Raw genomic sequence first — 24927 nt, 5'->3', positions numbered from 1 at the left:
GTAATTTATGATAAATACCTTATGCATTTATCAGCATTTTGTTAAAAAAGATAATTATTTATAAAGTATTGTGAAAGTTGAACTACAGTTCGATGCCTACATTTCTTTTTTATTTCTAAAAAAATTTATGGACCATTCATTAAAAGGAAAAATTGCGAAAGGAAAATTTATTTGGGTTAAAATTGTTAAATTTTAAAGATTAATATATCTCATTTTTATTTTATTTGTAAAAGATTATATTAAATTTCAATTTTCAAAACTTTTTTTATAATATATATTTAATATTTAGAATAATTTTTATTATTTTGATCTTTTACTAATTTTTTTTATATTTAAATATTTTAAAAATATTTTTTGTAGTTTATTTATTTTTTTTAATTAGTTTAATTTTCATTTTACAGAAAATATTATTTTATCACCCAGAAAGTTATGAAATTAATTAGTCTTTCAAAAGGGAAAAAATTCATAATTTCTTAAATATAAACACAAAATGTTCATAATATGCATGTCTTTGTCTAAATTTGAGGATATTTTATTAATCGTTCATTATTAGAGGATTACATGTGTTTTCTGTTTCAAGGGTTAAATTATTAGCAATATAAAGTTTATGTACACATAAGATTTATGTTTAGGCAGTGGTGGAGCTTAGTTCAGACAAGGGGTGGCCATGGCCCCCCCAAACTTTTTATAAAAAACTTAGTAGTACTTTTTCAAAAGATAAAAAATAATTCAATTGACTTAAATACTTTACTATAGACCAAAAAACTAGGGTTTAGTGGGAGTACGTACTCCGTACTCTGTACAATTTTGAAAATTGAAGATGAGCGGTGGAGTGAGCGGGGAAGAGACTTTGAGGGTGAAACACGGTGAGGCAGCCGGTAATATTGGCGGAAGAGATAAGGGGGAGAGCGGGGGAGGGATTGCATCAGGGGAAAAGGAGGATCATATTTCGGGAGGGGTTTCTAAGCCTTTGAAGGTTTCTTTCAGGGACAAAGTTGTGGGTTCCAAGATTGCTAAAGCTTTTTCACCTGTTGAAACTTTATCGGGAGATAACATTGCGGTAGTTTCTGGGAAGTAAGGAGATCTCTTGCCACCGAGTGTCACGTTTACCCAAGAAGCTAAGAATTGCTTGGCAGAACCTTATAAGGATGCTATAGTGATTAAGGTGCTAGGTAAACATTATAGCTACACTGCATTGTCTCATAAACTCCGAACGGTATGGAGGATTAAGGGAGGTTTTGATTTATTGGACGTGGGATTTGACTACTTTCTTGTGAAGTTTGATGTAGCTGAGGAGCGAGAAAAGGTTCTCTTAGGAGGTCCGTGGATGATCGAGGGAAATTATGTGGCTGTGAAGCCTTGGGATCAAGAGTTTAGATCAAGTGAAAACTGTTTTGGAGCAACTTTAGTGTGGATTAGAATTTCCGGATTACCAATTTGGTGCTACCAAGAAGATGCAATGCTCAGTGTTGCGGCTGCAGTTGGCATTCCCGTTAAGGTTGATTTGGCAACAAAATTAGATGAAAGAGGACGATATGCTCGAGCCTGTGTTCAGATAGATTTAGGATTGCCAGTGACTAAGAAGATTCTTGTTGAAGGTGTTGAATATGAGGTTGAATATGAAAGTCTTCACCTTATTTGTGGCTCCTGTCTCAAGTTTGGTCATGATATGAAGGTGTGCAAGACTGACACTTTATGGGATTTAAAGTTAATTATTTTAATGAATTTTAAAATTTTAAATTCGAATAACATAAAAATAATAATATAGAATAATCAATGATAATATAAAAATGTTTAAATTAAAATAATCATATATTACCTATCTATAAACAATAATAATATGAAAATGATTTAATTATACCGAACACATACATCACCTATCTACAAATCTACAAATAACATAATTCATAAAATATTTATTACAATAATATTTTATCTTCTTCTATATAACTCAAAGTCATAAAAATAAATAAAAAAATACGATTGTTTACAAAAAATGAGCCATATCTAAAAGTCATATTTTTTTCCTTTGTTTAGGGACCTTTTTTTAAGTGGTAAGCCAAAATACGGATCTGTATTTGAAGAATCTTTCTTGTGCCTACAAAAAGTGTAAAGAAGAAAAATAATTATGTCTTTTTTTAGCTGAGTATAGATCAAACTATAAGTAAAAACGTTAAGATAAATCTAAAGTAATTTCTGAATTTCTACCGAGAAAAAATATTTAGCAATTCCTCATACATCTCTTTATCAATAAATTTTTTAGCCTTGAAGAACTACAAAATTTAGAAATCAATAAAATATACCATATGCCAATAAAAATTTCATTATATTTGAATGAAAATTTGACAATAAAAAAAAAATAAAACCTGCAAAATTGAAATTTCTTGTTTGAGGTTGGATTTCCTACACATGCACAACAAAAGAAGCCATTAAACCCTCTGTAGAGCATTCAAATCTATAATTATCCGATATTAGCCCAATATTTTGTGCGGTTTTTTAATCTAATGAAAGGTACCTGCAATATTCTTCTTTACTAATATGAGTTGGTTTCGCTTCTGTGTATTTGTTTCTGGAAAAAGAAAAATGTTTAATTTATTATTACTGGTTTAAAATTATTTTTTGCAACTTTATTCAACATGGGAAACATAATCTCTGTTGCAATTTTAGAGTTACTTTTTAATATTTTAGGCATAAACTCTTTCTCTTTATTTAATGAAAAATGAAGAATATAGAAGGGAGATAGATAATAGGCATATTGATAACATTCTGATTACGATGATTGTATTACCTTGTATGTTGTTGGAACAGTATTTCCTTTTTTATCATCTTCCAGAATTGGGTCTTGTCTGTTTTAACCGTTCCTCCCCAACCAATAGAATAAATTTGAAGGGAATGAACCTATTAGATAACATATGAGTATGATTACTAACATAGAAATAGAAGTATATATATTTAATGCAATTTTCATAGTAATTAATTTAAAAAATTACTTTATTGTCTATTGGTTCGATTGATGCGATTTCTTGCTCATCTTTCCATGCACTCCAGAGACTTTGGAATCCTTCTTCCTGTAATTGATATTTGTTAATATATTTCTAGTATATATATCTAGTATGTCTCAGTTAATCATAATTAGTACGTACCTGTTGCATAAAACAGATGTTCAAGTTCGATGTCTTTATCTCCTGGCATATATTGATGAGCTCCTTTGAAATCAAATTGTCTATTAAAAAAATATAAGTCGTTAGTCGTCAATAAATTGAAGTTTGTAAACAAAAATATCTAAATCTCTGAAAGAGATTTAAATATTAAAATGATATGAAGACTGAATTGTATCAAGAAGTAACTATACACAGATTTACTAAGAACATAAATTACCTGTGGTGAAGGTAACAATATTTCTTTGAAAACTACATTTCTGATAAATTCTCCACTTCTTCCATCTATTTTTCCTTCTTTGACTAAAATTTTTGTAGTTGACTGAGAAATACTTCGAGACAGAGCAACATATAATTGACCATGGCTAAATACATGTTTAGGGAGATAGATCCCTACTTTAGGAATGGTCTGTCCTTGTGATTTATTTATTGTTATTGCAAAACTCAACCTTACAGAAAATTGCTTCCGGATAAGTATAAAAGGCAGTCCTGAATTTTCTGTTGTTTTGTGTTTTATCCGAGGCAAGAAAGCTCTTCTTCCACAGTGATGACCGGTTAAAATTTATACGTCCAACATGTTTTGAAAAGTTCCATGACATAGTAACCTTGTACCATTGCATAAGCCGGCCTTAGGGTCTATGTTTCTCAATAACATCAAAAGTGCGCCTTTTTTTACCTTCAACACATGAGGTGGCAACCCGCCTGTAGAAACTGAGTTAAGGTATTCTTGTTGATATAAATTATTAGCATCTCCTTCTACCTCATCAAATGAGACTAAATTTCGTTCTTCTCCTGGAAACTGGTTGATAATTATATCATTAAGCTGTTGCACATCATGATTTCTGGCGTCAATATTGTCCTTTCTACCATGTAAGAAGCGTCCCACCCATGAGATTGTAAGTTTGGAAATATTTCTTCTATTAACTTGTGCAACGATGTTTCACCCTCCCACGGAATTGTCATATTTGCTTGTATCCGTACAAAGTCTTCATGTATGGTGGGCTCAATTCCATCACCAATGCGCATTAGATACTCAGCAAAAACATGATCATTAGAAGATCGCATATTTTGTCTCAAATGGAGAATTTTAGTGGAAGCCCATAAATGAGACTTAACTATAGAAGCTAAAATCATTTGTGACTTACTACCTTTCGGTACGACAGGTAGTACTTGGCGAAAATCTCCTCCCATCACCATCACTTTTCCTCCAAATGGCATATCGTTTGCTAATATATCTCTTAGAGTGCGGTCTAATGATTGCACCGATTCTTTATTTGCCATAGGTGCTTCATCCCAGATGATTGCCATTGTTTGTCTAATCAACTTTGCAAGATCTGATTGTTTGCTTATGTTGCAAATGGATGATGGTTCTGCATTAATTGAGATCTTAAACCTAGAATGAGCTGTTCGACCCCCAGGCAATAATGTTGCGGCTATTCTTGACGATGCAGTTACCAAGACAATATGACCCTTATTTCTCAATTCTGCAATTATAGCCCTGTAAAGAAATATTTTGCCTGATCTTCCTGGCCCATCAACAAAGAACACTCCACTTTCTCTTCGATCAATTATATTCATAATGCACTTGAAAGATTTAGATTGGTCATTGTTCAATCTTGCTACGGAACACAGGTCTTCCCGAGGTACTTCGACAGACAGTTCTTCTTGGATAACTCTGGGTATCGAGTTGTCATTGTCATTTTCATGAGTTAGAGCTGGCAAATCGTATTGTGTAATCTGTTTTCCGTGCTGAAGGAGTATATCATTTATATCCCTGAGTAGCCGATTTGTTAACACTAAGGCTGTTATGGTGCTGGTTGACGGATAATCATCCACCATATATGAAAAAAATTCATCCCATAAGCTTCTTACATCTGTAGGCTCACAAAATATTAAGATGGTTGCAAACAACCTTCGTAAAGCACATGGCAATCGTAAAACAGAAGCCTCAACCAAACACTCACGGATGCTACTGTCACTCTCTAACAATCCTCGGTGTTGAGCAGATTGCTTGAAGGACGAATATTGGACCACATTCACTGTTAGCAAGTCATCCCAACTGATTGGTCCTCTGACATTAGATAACAGAATACCCAAATAGAATTTTTCTCCTTCTGAAGGTGATACAGTATAAATTCGACCGATGGATCTCCTCTGTGTCTTGCGCCGACGCCATTTTTTTTCCTTGTTGTGCCAAGTGTAATACTCTGGAATTTTCCTGTACAAAAGATGCCTAGATTGTTGGTTCTCCTCACGATTCAGGGCAAAGAACTTAGTGAGCATTATTCTAGAGAAATAATCATCATTAAGTATTTCAGGAATGGTTTGGTGATCATAGAAGCTCACTTGATGTTGATTTGGCAAATGAATTTGTAACCTTTCCACTGATGGATACATTCAGTAAAGGTTAAATTTAAATATTCTCCAACATGCCTCTGGAGCAGCAATCCATCTTGCATCAACAAACTGTTGGACCTCGTCAACATTAGAACCGTTGTGAACTTCCATTGCAACCCGGTCTGGACCATTGTAGCAATATTTGTAGAGATACTTTATACTCTTGATGCTACTACATATCTCAACATTAATATGGCAATCATACTTTAGTAGTAGCCAAGGGTTGTACGGAACTACCCATCTATTGTCAACCGTGACATTTTGGTTAATCTGTACTGGAGTGTCGAATCGTCGCCTATATTGCGGATATGAGTCGTCACCTCTTCGTGTTTCTGCTGCGAACTCTTTTGGGTAGTTGCGTTTACATTGGCCATTTTTCATGCAGGGTGAAGATTGATCAAGTGTACCGCAAGGACCATGAATCATATGTTTTAGCACTGCATCATGTAGGTATGGTTCTACTTCTTTAGATGGTATCTCTGCACGTACCAAACTATCATAATGCTCCGGGTCAATTAACTGATCATTGTTTTCTAAGATTAGCAACATATGTACATGTGGCAACCCTCTTTTTTGAAACTCAGTGACATAAATATAGCTCTTCACCTTTCCCAAGATACCCTTAGTAATTACATCCTCTTTTAGCTGTTCAAATTTGGCTCGAAAAATTCTTGTTGTTAGATCTGGACGATCTTGTGGAGTTTGAACTGGGTTGAGTTCTGAAGTTATTTCAGTCCAAGATGGATTGCATGTCATTGTGAGAAAAATATCTGGCTTGCTGTAACACCCTCACTACCAGAATGTCACGCTTCCGGCTGCGCCACTCTGATAGCAAGAAGTATTACGACTACTTTATATACTTAATATTAAAATAGGAGCCTGTGACTCAACACTGTATCGCTGATTTCTTTGAAAATCGGAAAAAAATACTTTATCTTAAGAAAAATACAAGCAGGCATAGATTCACATTCAAGACTCCTTACATAATAATTCATAATATAATATACATATAAAACATACAACTCTTATCCCTCTTAATAAACTTGTAATAATAAAGACGAGGGAAAAAAAATAATCTAAGTAATACAACATATAAACCAAATGCAATATAACTCTTCTTAATGCTTCTTCATCTGGTTCCTGAAAAGGTAAAGCTGTAGGGGGTGAGAACCTAACCACACGGTCTCACCACGAAGTTTCAAAGTTGTCATAAGAAGATATTTAATAAGAAAACTGTTTTCAAGCTTAGTGATTATCATTATTTTATGAATCTTTTAAAACCAATAGGAAACCGTTCAAAACTTTTTCAAATAAATAAAGTTTAATCTTTCAGAAGTCCGAAACCTTTCCTTTCTTATAAAATAAATCTCAATCAGAAACCAACCACGCAATCAAACAACACAGTCATTAATTCAGCACCAAAGTTCATTCTCAAATATAGCACGCTAGGACAAACACAGGCAAGACAGACAAGGAAAGCACAAGTATGTAGCAGTTACAACAAATAGTTCAAGTAGCAATTAATAACAGTTTAGCAATTAGGCAAACCAAAACAGGTTCAAACCCAAGCAAAGCATACAAATGCATATGATGCATGCCTATCCTATGGCTGATGAGGCTCATCTGTCGGTTATCCAGCCAACCCGACAAGTCTGAATTGTCCTTAAACTGTCCCCCGACGTGCATCCCCAAGAGTCTATGCCTAGCTTTTTCTCAAATAATCAATATTGCTCAATGGGGGTAACATTCCCGGAAATTTATATAGTGCCTGGTCACACTTACGTCGTAGGGTCAACAGAGTATCGTGTTTTCAACCTGGTACACGTGGTGGCAAGCCACGGCACTTAATCCAGGGAACCTCGTATCTCAGATATTTCAAATTCATAAGCCATATAAACCATTCATTCATCATTCATCAATATCTAAGCCATTTTCAATATCATCATCATTCATCAATCCATATCCCATTTCCAAATTCATTCAAAAATCATATTTCAAATCAATTATCATCATCCTTCTTTCCATTAATCAACAATCTCAATTCAAAACATAATTCTTTCTTTTCTAAATAAATCAATCTTAAATAAATAACGTTTAAGAACTAAATCTTTTTAAACAATTACTTCAAACAAAACTTCCAATTTTATAAAATTTTGGCAGCATCTCCTCTAAAACTCGGATTCTGCCACCCTTTTTGGGTCCCAACCAAACCAAACTAAACACCTGTTAATTAGTCAAATCATTCCCAATAACAATTTTCACAACAACCACACTCAACACAAGGAAATTGCAAAATCCAGAATCCAACCAACCAGTCCTATAAATCGCAATCTAAATCAATATCATTCAATAGCATTAATCAATAATTAAGAACTCTCGGTTTTCTCAAACAGTTTCAAACCAAACCGTTCCTCAAATCCTGTTCGAACCATTTCCAAAATAGTAAATTATTCTCAATAAACAAACCGTTTTCAAATATCAGGTCCTTTCCAAATTTGTTTTAAAATCAAATTCCGATATCAAATCGAGTTCAATATCAAATCAAATTTCAATACTAAACCTTTCCTAAAATAGAATCATTTCCAAAGTTAAACTAAATGCCATTATTAAATATCTTCAAATAACTCTAGAAAAACTACTTTAACAACATCAGTCAACTAATCAGAATATTCAACTTTCTCAATCGATCAATCAATCAATACAACTAATAACCTCATTCATCCAAAATAACTCAATTCAATTCATAAGACTTACGAAATCACCAAAAATGTATTTTACGCATTAATATTGATTTATAACAACTCTAAAAAGTAAACAAGTTTAAGAAAAGCGCCCCTACCTCGACTCGCTGAATTCAAGAATCAAAGGCGACAAACCCACTTATTCCAAATTAACAGCAACAGCAGCAATGGCATTAGAATCAGCAGTAGTAACAGCAGCAACATCAAATTTGATGGAATCAAATGCAGAAACAACTCTAAAAATTCAAGGTAATACCGAAAATAAAATGGAATTAAAATCGTAACAAACAGATAAACGAGCCAAGGCAGTTCAGAGTATAAAAGTGAAACAGAGTCAGGAGACAGGCTAGACCTAGGGCAGTGACACTGAACTTGAATTGGGGCAAGTCAACAGCATCGGTAGCAACGGTAGAACTGGCAGTAGTAATTCCAGTCACCCCAGCAGCGACGATTCTTTCAGAGCATCAACCATCACAGTCCACAGTTGCAGCAGCTTAATCCTAAAACATCAACGTCTTAAACTTCTCAATCAACGGATAGCATGACAATAGCAGTGGGGGTTCAGAAACAAAAATGACTTACAGTAATTAAGGAAAACAAGAAAATGAAGCGTAGCAGTAGTAGCGCGGTGACAGCAACAGCAACAGGGAAAATGGTCTCCTTCCCCACCTCAGCTCGTGGCTCCGGCAGTGGCGATGGCGGAGAGAGCAGCAGCGGCAGAAACCCCCGCAACGCCTTCTCTCTCTCCTCGCGTTGTTCTATCTCTCTCTATCTTTGCATCGGATTCTTCTTGAGGCTCGATAGCAGCTCGCAGCGCCGGTTCGACGGCAACGACTCCACAGCGGTCCGACAGCGATGGTGATGATGAGGTGCAGCGAAGCTGGTGGCGCATGGCGCGACGGCGGTGGCGACGTTCCTCACTCGCGCGAGCTTCCCCTGCTCCGTGACACACTCTCCTCACTCCTCCTTCATCGGCGACGACGGTAGCGCGACGAGCGGCAGTGACTCGCCGGCACGCTCTCCCCCTTTCTCCTCCCTCCTGATTCGCACCCTCTCCTCTCTTTCTTTCTTTCTGTGGATTTTTGGCTGCTGCTAAGTGTCGTGTTGGTAAGTTTGATTTTGGAAGAAAAGGAAAGGGGTATGGCGGCTGAAGGGAGCGGGGTAATTAGGGTTGGGACAAAAATGAAATTAATAATTTTAGGAATAATTTCTGAAATTAAAACTATAAATAAATATATATAATTTGGGATTAGTTCAAAATATGACTTTTCAAAAGTCTTCGGTCTTACATCCTACCCACCTTATAAAAATTTTCGTCTTCGAAAATTGATACAAAATAAAAGAGATTTTCATATTACTCCTCTTGAACTTATTTAAAGAAAAGGCGAAAAGTTCTCAATATATATACATATAGTTTCAAATACCAGGATTTTCATATAAAAATATGAAGGGTAAAAGTATGATGTGAAACAAGGTTACAAGATAGGCTTGATGCACAAAATGATATGTTTCAAACATGTGATAGTAAAATAAGGCGATAAAAGGTTATAAAATAGGTTAGGATTAAAACAACGTGCTTAACGTTCGCATTTGATCTCACACCAACTTCAGAGAGTCAATTATTCAAACTTTAACTTAACTTATTCCCTCCATCCTCAATCGTACTTCATCGAACAACTCATCTGAAGGTTTTCAACCACATCAAACACTTTGCAAATCTTAATGGTCACAAACCCAACATCAACAAAATCCTTTCACATGAAATAAGGTTCCACAACTCCCTGCAACATCGTACATTTACAAATTTCACCTTTTACGTCCACCAAACGTACCCTAAAGAATTAATGTGTCGTTTACTAAGTCCAATAGGTACACAAGATATCAAAACTAATCTCGAGTATACTCAGAAGGATAACAGACCTTAGAAAAGAAGGAAAAGTAATAAGGACCGTGTTCGCGAGAATTTGAAAGAATTGTTGAAATCACAAGTAGACAAGGATAAATAAGTAATGAAGAATGTTGGAAAAAGGATCAATTGATAACTTTAAGGGTAACTCTTGAGTCGAAGGGATTGGATAGGATCAATAAGTTGAAAAACAACACAGTATTTTAAAACGAATTCAAGCTAAATCAAGAAATATGAGGTTTACAGAAGAAGAATATCCAAACCAAAAACAAAGTTTATAGAACTCAAGAGTATGGTTTAAAAATAGTTTCGAATGCATTGTTCGTAAAGAATGGAAAACTTAAGGAGAAATCATTTCATGTTCTGAAAGAGAAAATGGGTAACAAACATCCTTCAAAAGATTAATAAAAGCGTAAATGTGGCATTATTTCAATATAAATTCAAATGAAAATAGATTACACAAACTTTGTAAATGGAAAGATTAATTTGGCTAAGAGCTAAATTGTATTTTCTCTTTTTCAAGCATGTATAAAAACTACAATCTTGTTGGAAAAAAAACTTGACATAAAGTTTTACTCATAAAAGAAAAGATGATGCATTACAATCGAACAGGTTTAAATCATATACAGGAATTTTCAGAATATAAAGTAAAGGAGTGTAGGCTGAATTGAAAGCGATTTTATTAAAACTTTAATAGACGGTTATATCGCCCCGAAACAAGTTCAAATCACATCAAAGAGAGGCACTGCTCAAGTAAGACAATTCAAAGTCAGGGACAACTTTGCATAAGAATAAATCAAAACCTGTTTAAAAATGTTTAAAACAAAACTCCAATAATATACTTGAAGTCACAACTTTATAAGGATGTTCAATAATATTAAGATGCGCTAAAAAGGAACTCAATAACTTAAAAAGTTGATTCAAAACTTAAATTTCTTCAAAAGAATTCAAAACTTCTTCAAAATGGTTCAAACTACCAACAAATAAGAATGGTCAAAAGTCATGAAGTATGCCGGAAGGAAGAATCAAAATGCAATTAGGAAAAAAATTTAATTTCAAAGGACTCCAATAGAAACCATAGAGGAAAACAGGGCAATTGTTTACAAAATTTAAGAAAATTATCAAAAACGTAAATATTACGTCATGCTAAAACAAATTCAAGTCGAATTAGATTATGCAAGATTTGTGAAATGAAAATTAGTTAGACTAAGGATAAAATTTTTCATCGAAAACTTTGAAAGACTTTTTAGATAATTAAATAAGAATTGCATAAAAACATAAGCTAGGAAATAAAGTTGTAATCCTAAGAAAGAATTTTGAATTTAAGAACTTTGATAGGAAGAATCAAAAGGAAGAACGATACTTTTATTTAAACCGGATTTTGAGCTGAGGGGAAAAGAAGACTAAAAATCAATGGTAGCGTTTACAAAGAATGGATAATCTAAAGAAGGAATGAATTCATTTTCTCAAAAGAAATACAAAAAGTTTAAATAAGGTATTACATCAAAACAATCGTAGTTAAAATAAAATATGCAAAGTTTGTAAAATAAAATTTAATTGGGCTATGAATAAAATTTTATTTTATTTTGCTTTAATATATATATTTATTTTTTTTGAGAATCTTGAAAGATACTTGGATGTAAAATCACATAAGAATACATTTAAAAACTGTGATAAGGTTGAAAATAAATCAAGTTGTAGTTAATGAAGGAAATTCAAAGTAGAAATTGTTTTCTATAGAAGAATAGGTGAAGCTTTACAGATAAACAGATTTAAACCATATAAAGAAATTTTAGAATCCATGTAGGAAAGTATATGCTAAATTTAATAGTAATCTTATCCAAAAATTTGAAGGATGATTGGGAAACACAATTAAGTAAGAAAAAGATCAATTCAAAACTTTTCCAATCCAAAATGAGCTCAGATTACGTCAAGGAGATACATAGATTACGTAGAGAAATTCAAGGTCAGGATTTTATGATGCTGAGAATTTGGAAGATAATCAAGAATATGGTAAGTTTAAGGTATACATTAGACATGAAGCAAAAGTATCAATTTACAAAGTTAGCTTAGTTCGAATCATAATTTTCAAGGTTCAAATCGCTCAAGATTTAAAGATCATACATTATGCTAAAACAAGTTCAAGATCAGATCAATGAGCACAGGATTCTTGAAGAAGAATATAATCAATGGTAAAGACAGATGTTTTTAAAAGACTCAAAACAAATTCTTAAGAATATAATCAAATAAGATTATGGACGAATAATGAAATACGGTTGGAGAATGATCAATCATGGTTCAAGAAAGGAATCCGAATCAAAGAACTTCAATGAGGATAGTAAATAAAAAAAAGAAACGATATGCCAACCTAAGCGACGTAAACAAGAATCATAAATCGAAACCAAGCACGAAAAGCGAACCCTAGCATCCGCGAACCACGTGACTCGCATTAACCATTACATATCAATTCCTTTTCGCCTATAATAACCTATTAACTTTTCCGTTCACATAAGCCATCAACATTAAGTTGGCCAGACTTAACATCAACAGATATGCAACAATAAGCTAACAATGTTAATTAATAGGCAGTCATGTGCTTAAAATTCTAGTTCTCGTTATTCAAACAAGACCTACTACATGACAGACTCTGAGTATGCAATTGAAGCATAATCAGTCCATTCCCAAGGCTCTATAGGAAAGACCGCTCTGATACCATAATGTAACACCCTCACTACCAGAATGTCACGCTTCCGGCTGCGCCACTCTGATAGCAAGAAGTATTATGACTACTTTATATACTTAATATTAAAATAAGAGCCTGTGACTCAACACTGTATCGCTGATTTCTTTGAAAATCGGAAAAAATACTTTATCTTAAGAAAAATACAAGCAGGCATAAATTCACATACAAGACTCCTTACATAATAATTCATAATATAATATACATATAAAACATACAACTCCTATCCCTCTTAATAAACTTGTAATAATAAAGACGAGGGAAAAAAATAATCTAAGTAATACAACATATAAACCAAACGCAATATAACTCTTCTTAATGCTTCTTCATCTGGTTCCTGAAAAGGTAAAGCTGTAGGGGGTGAGAACCTAACCACACGGTCTCACCACGAAGTTTCAAAATTGTCATAAGAAGATATTTAATAAGAAAACTGTTTTCAAGCTTAGTGATTATCATTGCCTTATGAATCTTTTAAAACCAATAGGAAACCGTTCAAAACTTTTTCAAATAAACAATGTTTAATCTTTCAGAAGTCCGAAACCTTTCCTTTCTTATAAAAAAAATCTCAATCAGAAACCAACCACGCAATCAAACAACACAGTCATTAATTCAGCATCAAAGTTCATTCTCAAATATAGCACGCTAGGACAAACACAGGCAAGACAGACAAGGAAAGCACAAGTAGGTAGCAGTTACAACAAATAGTTCAAGTAGCAATTAATAACAGTTTAGCAATTAGGCAAACCAAAACAAGTTCAAACCCAAGCAAAGCATACAAATGCATATGATGCATGCCTGTCCTATGGCTGATGAGGCTCATCTGTCGGTTATCCAGCGAACCCGACAAGTCTGAATTGTCCTTAGACTGTCCCCCGATGTGCATCCCCAAGAGTCTATGCATAGCTTTTTCTCAAATAATCAATATTGCTCAATGGGGGTAACATTCCCGGGAATTTATATAGTGCCCGGTCACACTTACGTCGTAGGGTCAACAGAGTATCGAGTTTTCAACCTAGTACACGTGGTGGAAAGCCACGACACTTAATCCAGGGAACCTCGTATCTCAGATATTTCAAATTCATAAGCCATATAAACCATTCATTCATCATTCATCAATATCTAAGCCATTTTCAATATCATCATCATTCATCAATCCATATCCCATTTCCAAATTCATTCAAAAATCATATTTCAAATCAATCCTCATCATCCTTCTTTCCATTAATCAACAATCTCAATCCAAAACATAATTCTTTCTTTTCTAAATAAATCAATCTTAAATAAATAACGTTTAAGAACTAAATCTTTTTAAACAATTACTTCAAACAAAACTTCCAATTTTATAAAATTTTGGCAGCATCTCCTCTAAAACTCGGATTCTGCCACCCTTTTTGGGTCCCAACCAAACCAAACCAAACACCTGTTAATTAGTCAAATCACTCCCAATAACAATTTTCACAACAACCACACTCAACACAAGGAAATTGCAAAATCCATAATCCAACCAACCAGTCCTATAAATTGCAATCTAAATCAATATCATTCAATAGCATTAATCAATAATTAAGAACTCTCGGTTTTCTCAAACAGTTTCAAACCAAACCGTTCCTCAAATCCTGTTCGAACCATTTCCAAAATAGTAAATTATTCTCAATAAACAAACCATTTTCAAATATCAGGTCCTTTCCAAATTTGTTTTAAAATCAAATTCCAATATCAAATCGAGTTTAATATCAAATCAAATTTCAATACTAAACCTTTCCTAAAATAGAATCATTTCCAAAGTTAAACTAAATGTCATTATTAAATATCTTCAAATAACTCTAGAAAAACTACTTTAACAACATCAGTCAACTAATCAGAATATTCAACTTTCTCAATCGATCAATCAATCAGTACAACTAATAACCTCATTCATCCAAAACAACTCAATTCAATTCATAAGACTTACGAAATCACCAAAAATGTATTTTACGCATTAATATCGATTTATAACAACTCTGAAAAGTAAAAAAGTTTAAGAAAAGCGCCCCTACCTCGACTAGCTGAATTCAAGAATCAAAGGCGACAAACCCACTTATTCCAAATTAACAGCAACAGCAGCAATGGCATTAGAATCAGCAGTAGTAACAGCAGCAACATCAAATTTGATGGAATCAAACGCAGAAACAACTCTAAAAATTCAAGGCAATACCGAAAATAAAATGGAATTAAAATCGTAACAAACAGATAAACGAGACCAATGCAGTTCAGAGTATAAAAGTGAAACAGAGTTAGGAGACAGGCTAGACCTAGGGCAGTGACACTGAACTTGAATTGGGGCAAGTCAACAGCATCGGTAGCAACGGTAGAACTGGCAATAGTAATTCCAGTCACCCCAACAGCGACGATTCTTTCAGAGCATCAACCATCACAGTCCACAGTTGCAGCGGCTTAATCCTAAAACATCAACGTCTTAAACTTCTCAATCAACGGATAGCATGACAATAGCAGTGGGGGTTCAGAAACAAAAATGACTTACGGTAATTAAGGAAAACAAGAAAACGAAGCGTAGTAGTAGTAGCGCGGTGACTGCAACAGCAACAGGGAAAATGGTCTCCTTCCCCACCTCATCTCGTGGCTCCGGCGGCAGCGATAGCAGAGAGAGCAGCGGCGACAGAAACCCCCGCAACGCCTTCTCTCTCTCCTCGCGTTGTTCTGTCTTTCTCTCTCTCTTCGCATCGGATTCTGCTTGAGGCTCGATAGCAGCTCGCAGCGCCGGTTCAACGGCAACAACTCCACGGCGGTCCGACGGCGATGGTGATGACAAAGTGCAGCGAAGCTGGCGGCGCACGTCGCGATGACGGTGGCGACGCTCCTCACTCGCGCGAGCTTCCCCTGCTCCGTGACACACTCTCCTCGCTCCTTAATTAGAAATAATATAATTAATTAATTTTTTTTGAAATTTATGGGTCTTACACTTGCCCTCGTTAAGAACAATCGCCATTCCATCTTCATATCGTTGGGTCATGTCACGACGGCTACCAATGAACGACAATGGTAATATTGTTCTTTTTCTTCCAACATTTTCTGAAGACAAATATATAGAGAAATATTATTAGTTTTAGTAATTATTTTGGGTAATTCTTAATGATTTTCGAAGTAGCAATTAGATACAACAATATTTACCTGCATTGGTTTCTCCTGTATGCAAAGCATCTTGTTAACCTTGGTATAATTCAGCCCGTAATTTCTTCTGTCTAGTTTGAACCCATCTTAACTTTCCGATTTCAATTTTCACATAGTTATCAACAACATATTGTTGTAGTAGTCGCCCTGCTTGCAATATGGTGGAATGATCATCGGGGCGGATCTACAAATTTTTAAGAATTTGCAAAAAAGATTAGATACATTGATCAATTTTTTGGCAGAATTTTATTGAAGTCTATACTGCGTAGGAAATGGGGATTGGTACATGGAGCATATAACTATTATATGTTCGGCATGATACTTTACCGACACTTTGACTTCGAGTATTGATATCCCATCCATGAGTTCCAAATGAAAAAAGAAGAAGATATTGTAGTGGATCGTAATAGCCAACGAATTCCTGAATCCTTCGTAGGCTACCAGCATGAGTTTGCACCTTAATATCTCGCCCACGAATCATTGTTTCAACGTCATCACCAACAATTATAGCTGCTACCTGTGACGCAGTTGGAAGACTATATTGTGGCTGATTAGCAGGTCGTTCTCTAATGACCAAACTACACTCATGTACATCTGACCGTTGTGCAAGCTGGCGAAACACATGGAGAAAAGGATTATACCGGTGTAGCAATTGTTGTAACTTGAAAACCAATGTTTCATGTAGTTGTGTGTTCTCCAGCATCCTATTTTGCAACTCGTGCTCAGTATCATATATGTACAGTTGCAAAAATCGTGGCCGCATGCCCTGATCCGGATAAAATCCCCTATATTGTGATATATTGAGCCTTGAGCACGAAATGTATATATACCTCGACCTGTTATAGCCAGTTGTTCGTCTATGTGCACACCACACGAAGTGAAGGAAAATACATGATTGTATCCACGAATGTTTTCTAAAATGGTTTCCTTCTGCAAAGGGGTCCAGGAAGATTTCAAGCAATTCCTGAGGAGTATTTACTTGGGGAAGAGAAACTTTCCCCCCATTACAGTACATCTCGAACGTCTCATGGTGAAATAGACGTGCGCTACAGTAATGACATGTCCTTGGGATTGGTAGCGGAGTTCGAATTATTGTTGCATCCTCTTGAAAATTTTGAGCACAATTATGGGATACTTGAACATTTTGTCTAATTTCTGTACTCGTTTTAAATTAACATATATTTGGTTACATTCATAATGAAAATCAGAAAATGATGAATTTTGTAACAACTAAAAATAGTTCTTTGTTGATTATAAATACAAAGAATTACTTCCATTATAGTGATCATCATAAAAAAAAGATAAGTAACTATCAAATAATTAAGTGATGTTTCAATCATTTTTTTTAACTTTGTTACACTGTATAATATTGTGATGTTGTTTGACTTTATTTTTTTAAATTTTGTCATTCAGATGTATTTAACAACAATAATTATAAAATATTTTATTTTATTCTTTCTAAAGATGTTTTTTATTCGTTAAGTAAATGTTTTTATTCTGTTAATTATAAAAAAATATTATTTATTGTGTAGCAAAATAGTTTTATTCTTTTTTTAATAAAATCATTTTGTTTAAAACCTTTTATTCGAAACTGTTATAACCAAATTAAAATCACATACGATTTATAACAACATTATATTATTTTAAATGTTTATTATTTCCTTGTTCCATTATATGTTTTTGTTTATATGGTAACACTATGTTTGTTATGGATTATTTTTTTTAGATTAAATAGTCAATACAATATAGTTTGAGTCTGAAATAAATAATTTTTTTAAAAAAATGTTATCTTTATATATCATAAATTTTTTTTTTGTATAAAGTTTTCTGTTCATCAACTGTGTAAGTTGTCTTATAACATTTTTTAGTTAATTATCTTATATAGGGTATGACGATTTTTGTTTTTGTCCAAATTTTTTAGTTTGTATGTTTTGTTTCATGTTTTTTAAATGTTTAGATATTACTGGTCGAAATAATATAATACATGACGATAATATTGGTTCATATTTTATTTGTTCTATTACTTCTAATAATTTTTATTTTGTATGCTTTCGCCTAGAGTTATCATTTTAATTTTTATTATTTATTGTATTTCTTAAAATATATTTTATGTAATTATTTTATGTTGTCATATTTGTGTGAATTATAATAAAATGATTCAACAAAATATAAAATTTTTTAAATTAATTATTTTTTGTTTTTGCTAAAGTTTACATTTTTTTTCATTTTGATTGGCAAATAAATATTTTAAGTATTATGTTGGTTTTTATAAATTTTTTTGTGTATAGATTTTAAATTTTTTTTTGTTAGGCACGGGCACTCTTTTTTTATAATTGGTTCTTGTAATGATCTTAAATAATTAATTTTTTTAATATTTTATTTAATTTTTTTATTTTGTCATGTTTGTGTGAATTATAACAAAATGATTCAACAAAATATAAATTTTTTTAAATTACCTATTTTTTTTGTTTTCGCTAAAGTTTACATATTTTTTATTTTAATTGGCAAATAAATATTTTAAGTATTTTATTGGTTTTTATAAATTTTGTGTATAGATTTTAATTTTTTTTGATTAGGCACTGACACTTTTTTTTTATAATTGGTTCTGGTAATAATCTTAAATAAATAATTTTTTTAACATCAATTATGCTCACACTTAATGTTTAATATGAATACATTAATATGCTAACATATAAGGATAAAATAATAATTTTTTTATAAATTTATTTACCTATTAAAATTATGTCACAATACTAAATATATAAAGAAAAAAAGTACAATACTAACCAGTTATATTTTCTTCACGTCTACTGTTTTGATCAGATCTATTTCCATGAATTTCTGATATTATGTAAAAAGAACACATTAACAAAATTATAAAATTATTCATTAAATTAAGTCTGTACAGTATCAGTGGTAATTGAGAGGTTACTTTATATAAGAAACAAATCATATAAAATTAAATTGATTGGAAGTAATAGAATACATAGAATACCCATTAATATCATAATAATTATCCAAAGTTTGATAGGAAGTTTGAGTTCCTGTAAAAAGTTATCATTTGAAAAATAATTCAAGTGTAACCGTATAATAAATTTATTAAGTGAAAAAATTATCATTTATTTTTTACATTGTTATATATATGTATTAAAAATATTTTAACCTTTTTCGTGTATTAAATAAAATGTTTAAAAGAATTGTAGAATATTAAAAAAGATATGAAATGTAAAATTCTATTAGATATTAATTGGACCACTATTATTATGAGTATCTGAATAATAGCAATCATATTATCGGAACGACAATAATGTATTTTAAATGATTATATTTTACAGTGTATAATTTTTCTTTAGAAATAAATAATCCGTGAATATAAAAATTATGTTGAACTGGTAGCATAATAATTATATTAAAAATAGTAAATTTATCAATTTAAATTTATATAGTGAAGAAATTAATACTTCTGATATATCTATTTTTGATAAGGAAAAGTATAAAAAAAATATCGAAATACTAATTATTTTTGTTATACAGTAAATTTAAAAAATTTATTATTAACATGAAAATAATGTATGTTGAGAATTTAAGAGTACATTCGGTAGATAAACTACAGATAAATAGTACTAAGAATACATTAACATAGAAATGTTGTAGAAATATTCAAATTAAATGGCAATCTAAATTGTAGAAAAAAAGTTAAAAAAATATACCAGAATTATTTACTAAGTTTTTTTGTTACAGAGTCAGAAAATTTAATATCAAATATATTATTAAACACTGAACATATATATTTTTCTTATAATAATACAGTTATAAAAATTTTATATTGGTACGTACTAAGAGTCCAGTAACATAGATATATCGTAAAAAATAATTCATATTAAATGATAAACTAACAACATAAATTTATTAATGGGAAGTATAACTTAGAGTACCTGATACAGAGTATTATTGTTGAGGGGTATATTTGTGATATGTTGTAATGGTGTTGTCATGTTAGTTGGTCCACTTGATGTATCGATTTGTTTTCCTCGTCTAATACTCTTTCTGTAATTGGCACACCTTCTGGCAAGGTGTTCCTGCCTCTGTTCTTCACTCATATTTTGTCTTTGTTGTCTAGCATAGTCTTGCCAAGTTCGTCGACCACTTCTACGTGAATCTTTTATTGGTATGTTGTCAACTGTAATTAATCAAAGAAACATATAAAAATAATTTTACACTTTTATTTAATGAAGAAAAATAAATTACAGTAGGTTTTTTATTATGGAGTAACTAGTGAAGTGAGAGAGATATGGAGTAACCAGTGAAGTGAGAGAGATTAAGAGGAGAAATTGGTATCCTATTAGTTATTACGAAAATGAAGTAGTAGAATTCTGTAACTGGAAGTAAGTTATTAAAAAGGATAAAAATGAAAAAAAAAATATTGGAAACTAAAATGGATTTTCTATTGTTTATATATTGTTATAGAAATGTGCATATTTTGTATGTCTTCTGTATGACAAATACAATACTTTATATAATTAAATATCAAATTCAGTACTCTAAATAATTAATTATTTAAAAAATTAGTATATGAATATTTTAAGAAACACTTGATAGGTATGATTCTCTTGCATGCATTATATACCAATTAAATAACTAAGCCAATATGCCAAACAAATAATATTGTAAAAGGCAAAATTAATAAATTTTTTTGTAATATAATTTATTTATTTTAGTTTAATTTAAAAATATTTATATACTCAAATTTTAAATACAATATTCTTTGTCAAATCAAATTAATGGGAGAAAAAGACATAACGTTATTTGTCTACGTGAAAAATTGATAACAAATTAAAAATTTTAAAAATGGATTAAAAATATAGATTGAGTAAGTAAATTGAAAAAAAAAATTTATAACCGCAGTGGAGGAAGGCAAAGGAGGAGGATGGAGGCAATTCAACTGAGAATGTTAAAAAAAAGAGAAAAAAACATCAAAAGAAATACAACAATGATAAATTTTTTTAAGAAACTACAACAAAAATTCTAATAAAATAAGTAGAGTGAAGCTACAGAGTATACTGTACTCAGAACAAAATGGTACAATCTAAAACTAAGATAAAACTAAATAAAATTTAATTTAAATGAATATCACAAAATATAATAAAATTTACCAAAAATTACTTACCAATATGACATATATATAATTTAATTGAACACTTCTTCCATCATAAATTATTCTTTTGTTCTTTTCGTACATACTTCTAAAACCAACATTTATCATAGTCATAGTCTATTTTAGGAAGTTGTCTAAAGAGTTATTCAAAAAGGTGAAAATATTAGAGTTGAGCAAGAGAAGTAAAAAAAATTAAAGAAATGATAAAAAAATAGATTATTTAAATGGAGGATTGAGAAAGAAGTTACGTGTGAATTTTTTTTGTAACTGGTAGTGAAATGCATAACTGTAAAATTAGTTTTGGATTATGTTGGTACTTAACGGGTTAAAATAGAAAAGAAATTTGGACACCAAACTTGAGGTTTTCGCATTATATATTGTTATAGATACATTTTTGATTCATAATATATGATTTATGGTTATTAATTTTGTTATTGGGTGTTATATTATACAATTTAGTATGCATAATTCTTGTTAATCACTTAAACTCTAATTCTAACCCACAATTTAAAATTCTAATTTCTAAATTTTAAATTCTAAACTCGAATCCTAAATCCAAATTTTGAAAAATCTAAATTATTCACCTTCGACAATACATTATTAACTACAACTTCATTTATCAAATTCTTTTTAATCACTAATTATTTAAATTAAACACTCAAATTTTATTTATACAAAATAAAACTAATAACTGCTCATAATTATACGAGTACAAAAAATTTATACATACTTTTTTTTTAACTGTTTTTTTTTTTTTTTTTGTCATACAAACACACTCACTGACACAGACACACTAGTCTAACCACCATGGCTAGAATTTAAACTTGGGTGGCTTTAGTTTGAGACAAATACTTTTCCAACTACATCACATGTCTCAGCCGTTTTTTCCAACTCAAAATCTACTAAAAACATAGGTCAGATATTCTTTGACCTATTTAGTGTGTACCTCAAGCCTTTAAATATACACATGTTCACAAACTCTATTATATTTCGACGTCCAAAAAATAACAAATTAATTATACTTTTATAAAAATCATTTAACTCCGTCCAAAAACTTGAATCAGTCTAACCTTGCACCAAGAAAAAGCCCACCTATAAGCCCATTCATTACCCCACATTGATTACTCCTACTTTCTAACATTCACAAATTATTAACTTAACGTCTTAACCCATCACGTGAAACACTACAGAGTACTACAATACTACATCGAAGAATTCGCCACAATATAATTGGTAGCTTATTGTACGGGCAAAAAACCAGAATAAACCAAGGGAAGTTGAAAATTACTTAAATAAGCCAAACTGAAATTCGTTTATGCAATGAGCCAAACCCTATATTTATATAATTCGAATCAGTGTGGTTCGAACTCAATTCATTAGTAATTCGAACCAGAGTGGTTCGAATTATGAAGAGGGAAATTCATTCAAGTAAATCGAACCAGGGTGGTTCGAATTACTTGGGAGGAAAACGTATCACATAATTCGAACCACACTGGTTCGAATTATATAGGGAGAAGCTGCATCAAGTAATTCGAACCAGGCTGGTTCGAATTACACAAATTGATAACATTCTACCCGTTGCATTCGCACTAGTAGAAGGTGAGAATGCAGAGTCTTGGTCATTCTTTCTCTCCCACCTTAGACAGCACGTGACACCGCAACCCGGTCTTCTGGTTATATCGGACAGGCATAACGGCATAAAGGCTGCGCTTGAGGGTCCGGACGGGGGTTGGTTACCTCCATCTGCATACCGTGGCCTCTGACCTCTGCGGATGAACGGCTCCTCATCCTCTATCTCATCTGCGTCCTCATGCGGGGTAGGCTGTGCGGGTGGCGTAAAATGGAGTGGTGCGGCAGACGGCCCGGCGACAGACTGTGATGCAGCGGTGTAAGCGGAATGTGGGGTACCTCCCAAAGCAAACTGGTCACCAACAGGAGTCGTAGCAGGCTCGTTCAAATCAACATCTAAGGGTGCCTGCGTGGCAGGGGTTTGAGGACGCCTCCTGCCCGGCTCGTCCTCCTGCATGATAGCCGAAATCTCCGCCAGAAACCGTGGACTGCCGAAGTCCGGATCGAGCGTATCTGCCCCAAGGAAGTCCTGCCACTGTGATCCGGGAATAACCCATGGAGTACCGTCCTGCTGAGGCTGGTCGTCGGTGGGTACTCCAACAAAGTAATGTCCAAAAGGACCGGACCCAAGTCCAGCGTCACTAGGCTCAGCCCCGTCACCCATCCCGGAGCCATACCACTCACCTCCGTGAACCCCATCCTGGGTACTACCACCAGCAACAGAGGCCGCCCCTGCACCATCCCCGCCCTCAGGCCCATGCTGATCATCGTCATCGTCCTGAGGGTCAGGTGCAGCGGCATGAACCGCAGCACGCCCTCTACCTCTGCCAGGATGATGTCGTCGTCGACCTCTAGCGGGGCCGGCCTCGTCGCCAGCCTCCATAGCACGCTCAAGCCAACCCCAGTCACGCTGGCTACGACGTGTGCCCACGCGAGCTCTCCTATCAACCCGCCTCCTGTCCGGCACGTCGTCAGGTCGATCCATCTCAGGAACTCGCCCAGCTCCCCGCTGTGAGGCCTCAAATCCAATAGTAAATTGAAATAGACAAAGATTAGGGAAGTACCTCGAGGCCAGTGGCCAGCTGAACGTCTCAAATCCTGCAGGCCTAAATCGAGGAAATCGCCAGAAAATCCATGACTGAAGTAGCTGAAGTAGGCCCGCTAGCTTGATAACATTTCTGTTCGCCACACGGCACATGCACCGGTACAACCATGCCAGTGCTGCAGAACCCCAGCTGTAGGTCCCCATCTCCTCCAGCCTAGCTACAAATGGAAGCCATCTGATGTGAACGCGGTTACCCGACTTGTCCGCAAAAAGCTGCGTGCCCAACAACATCATGATGTACGCACGGTTGCATAGGTAGTTCGAACCAGTCTGGTTCGATTTACATTCAATTTTTTCTTCGAAATTCGAACTGGTCTGGTTCGAATTATTTGAGGATGAAGTTCGAACTACCCTGGTTCGAATTACATAAAAATATGATCTGGCTCATTGCTGTATCGATTTTCATTTTGGCTCATATAGGTAAATTTGGATTGATGTTGGCTTATTATAGTGTTTTGCCCTGATTGTATTGTATTTTGTTAGTTTTGGCACTATTAAACTAAGGAGTTTTTAAAGATTTTAAATATTATTGTTATCGTACATTGCCGTCGTCTACTTTATAAAATTATTGTGCATTGCCATTTGCCGCCCTCTACAATAAAAAAGGGATCAAAATCTCTAAAATGAAAGTTAGTAAATAAACATTTAACTACCTTTACATTAAAATACTAAAACTCTATAAGAAATTAAGAATTATAATACTTTTCTTCACTTAATTTTATTAGTTTATTTGTTTCTTTATCTATATATACCGTATATAGAGATCACGACTAGTTGACAGGCATTACCCAGCTCCTTCTTCGGTTTCCATGGGTCAACCCCACCATCACGGTGTAAAAATTATTGAGCAATGTTCAATTTCACCTCCACCAGATTCCGTTCCACAAACTTCGATCCCCCTAACATTCTTCGACCTCCCTTGGTTCTACCTCCATCCGATACAACGCATATTCTTCTACGAGCTTCCTCAACCCACCACCACCACCCA

General features: G+C 33.4%; 1 protein-coding gene and 1 pseudogene across 1 annotated transcript in view; one reads left to right on the top strand and one right to left on the bottom strand.

The window, feature by feature from the left end:
- LOC107621367 lies at positions 3123 to 6311 on the bottom strand (annotated as a pseudogene).
- LOC107623148 (coumaroyl-CoA:anthocyanidin 3-O-glucoside-6''-O-coumaroyltransferase 1) overlaps positions 24695 to 24927 on the top strand; it is a gene marked incomplete in the record, with an annotated part of 7783 nt that continues 7550 nt past the window's right edge. Inside the window, 1 exon segment of the mRNA XM_016325306.2 lies at positions 24695 to 24921. Coding sequence (XP_016180792.1) covers positions 24749 to 24921 — 173 coding nt within the window.

The sequence above is a fragment of the Arachis ipaensis genome, chromosome B10, assembly GCF_000816755.2.
Source record: "Arachis ipaensis cultivar K30076 chromosome B10, Araip1.1, whole genome shotgun sequence".
NCBI classification, from domain to species: domain Eukaryota; kingdom Viridiplantae; phylum Streptophyta; class Magnoliopsida; order Fabales; family Fabaceae; genus Arachis; species Arachis ipaensis.
Note: the sequence above shows the minus strand (reverse complement) of the source record. Positions and strands in the feature narration are given on the sequence as shown.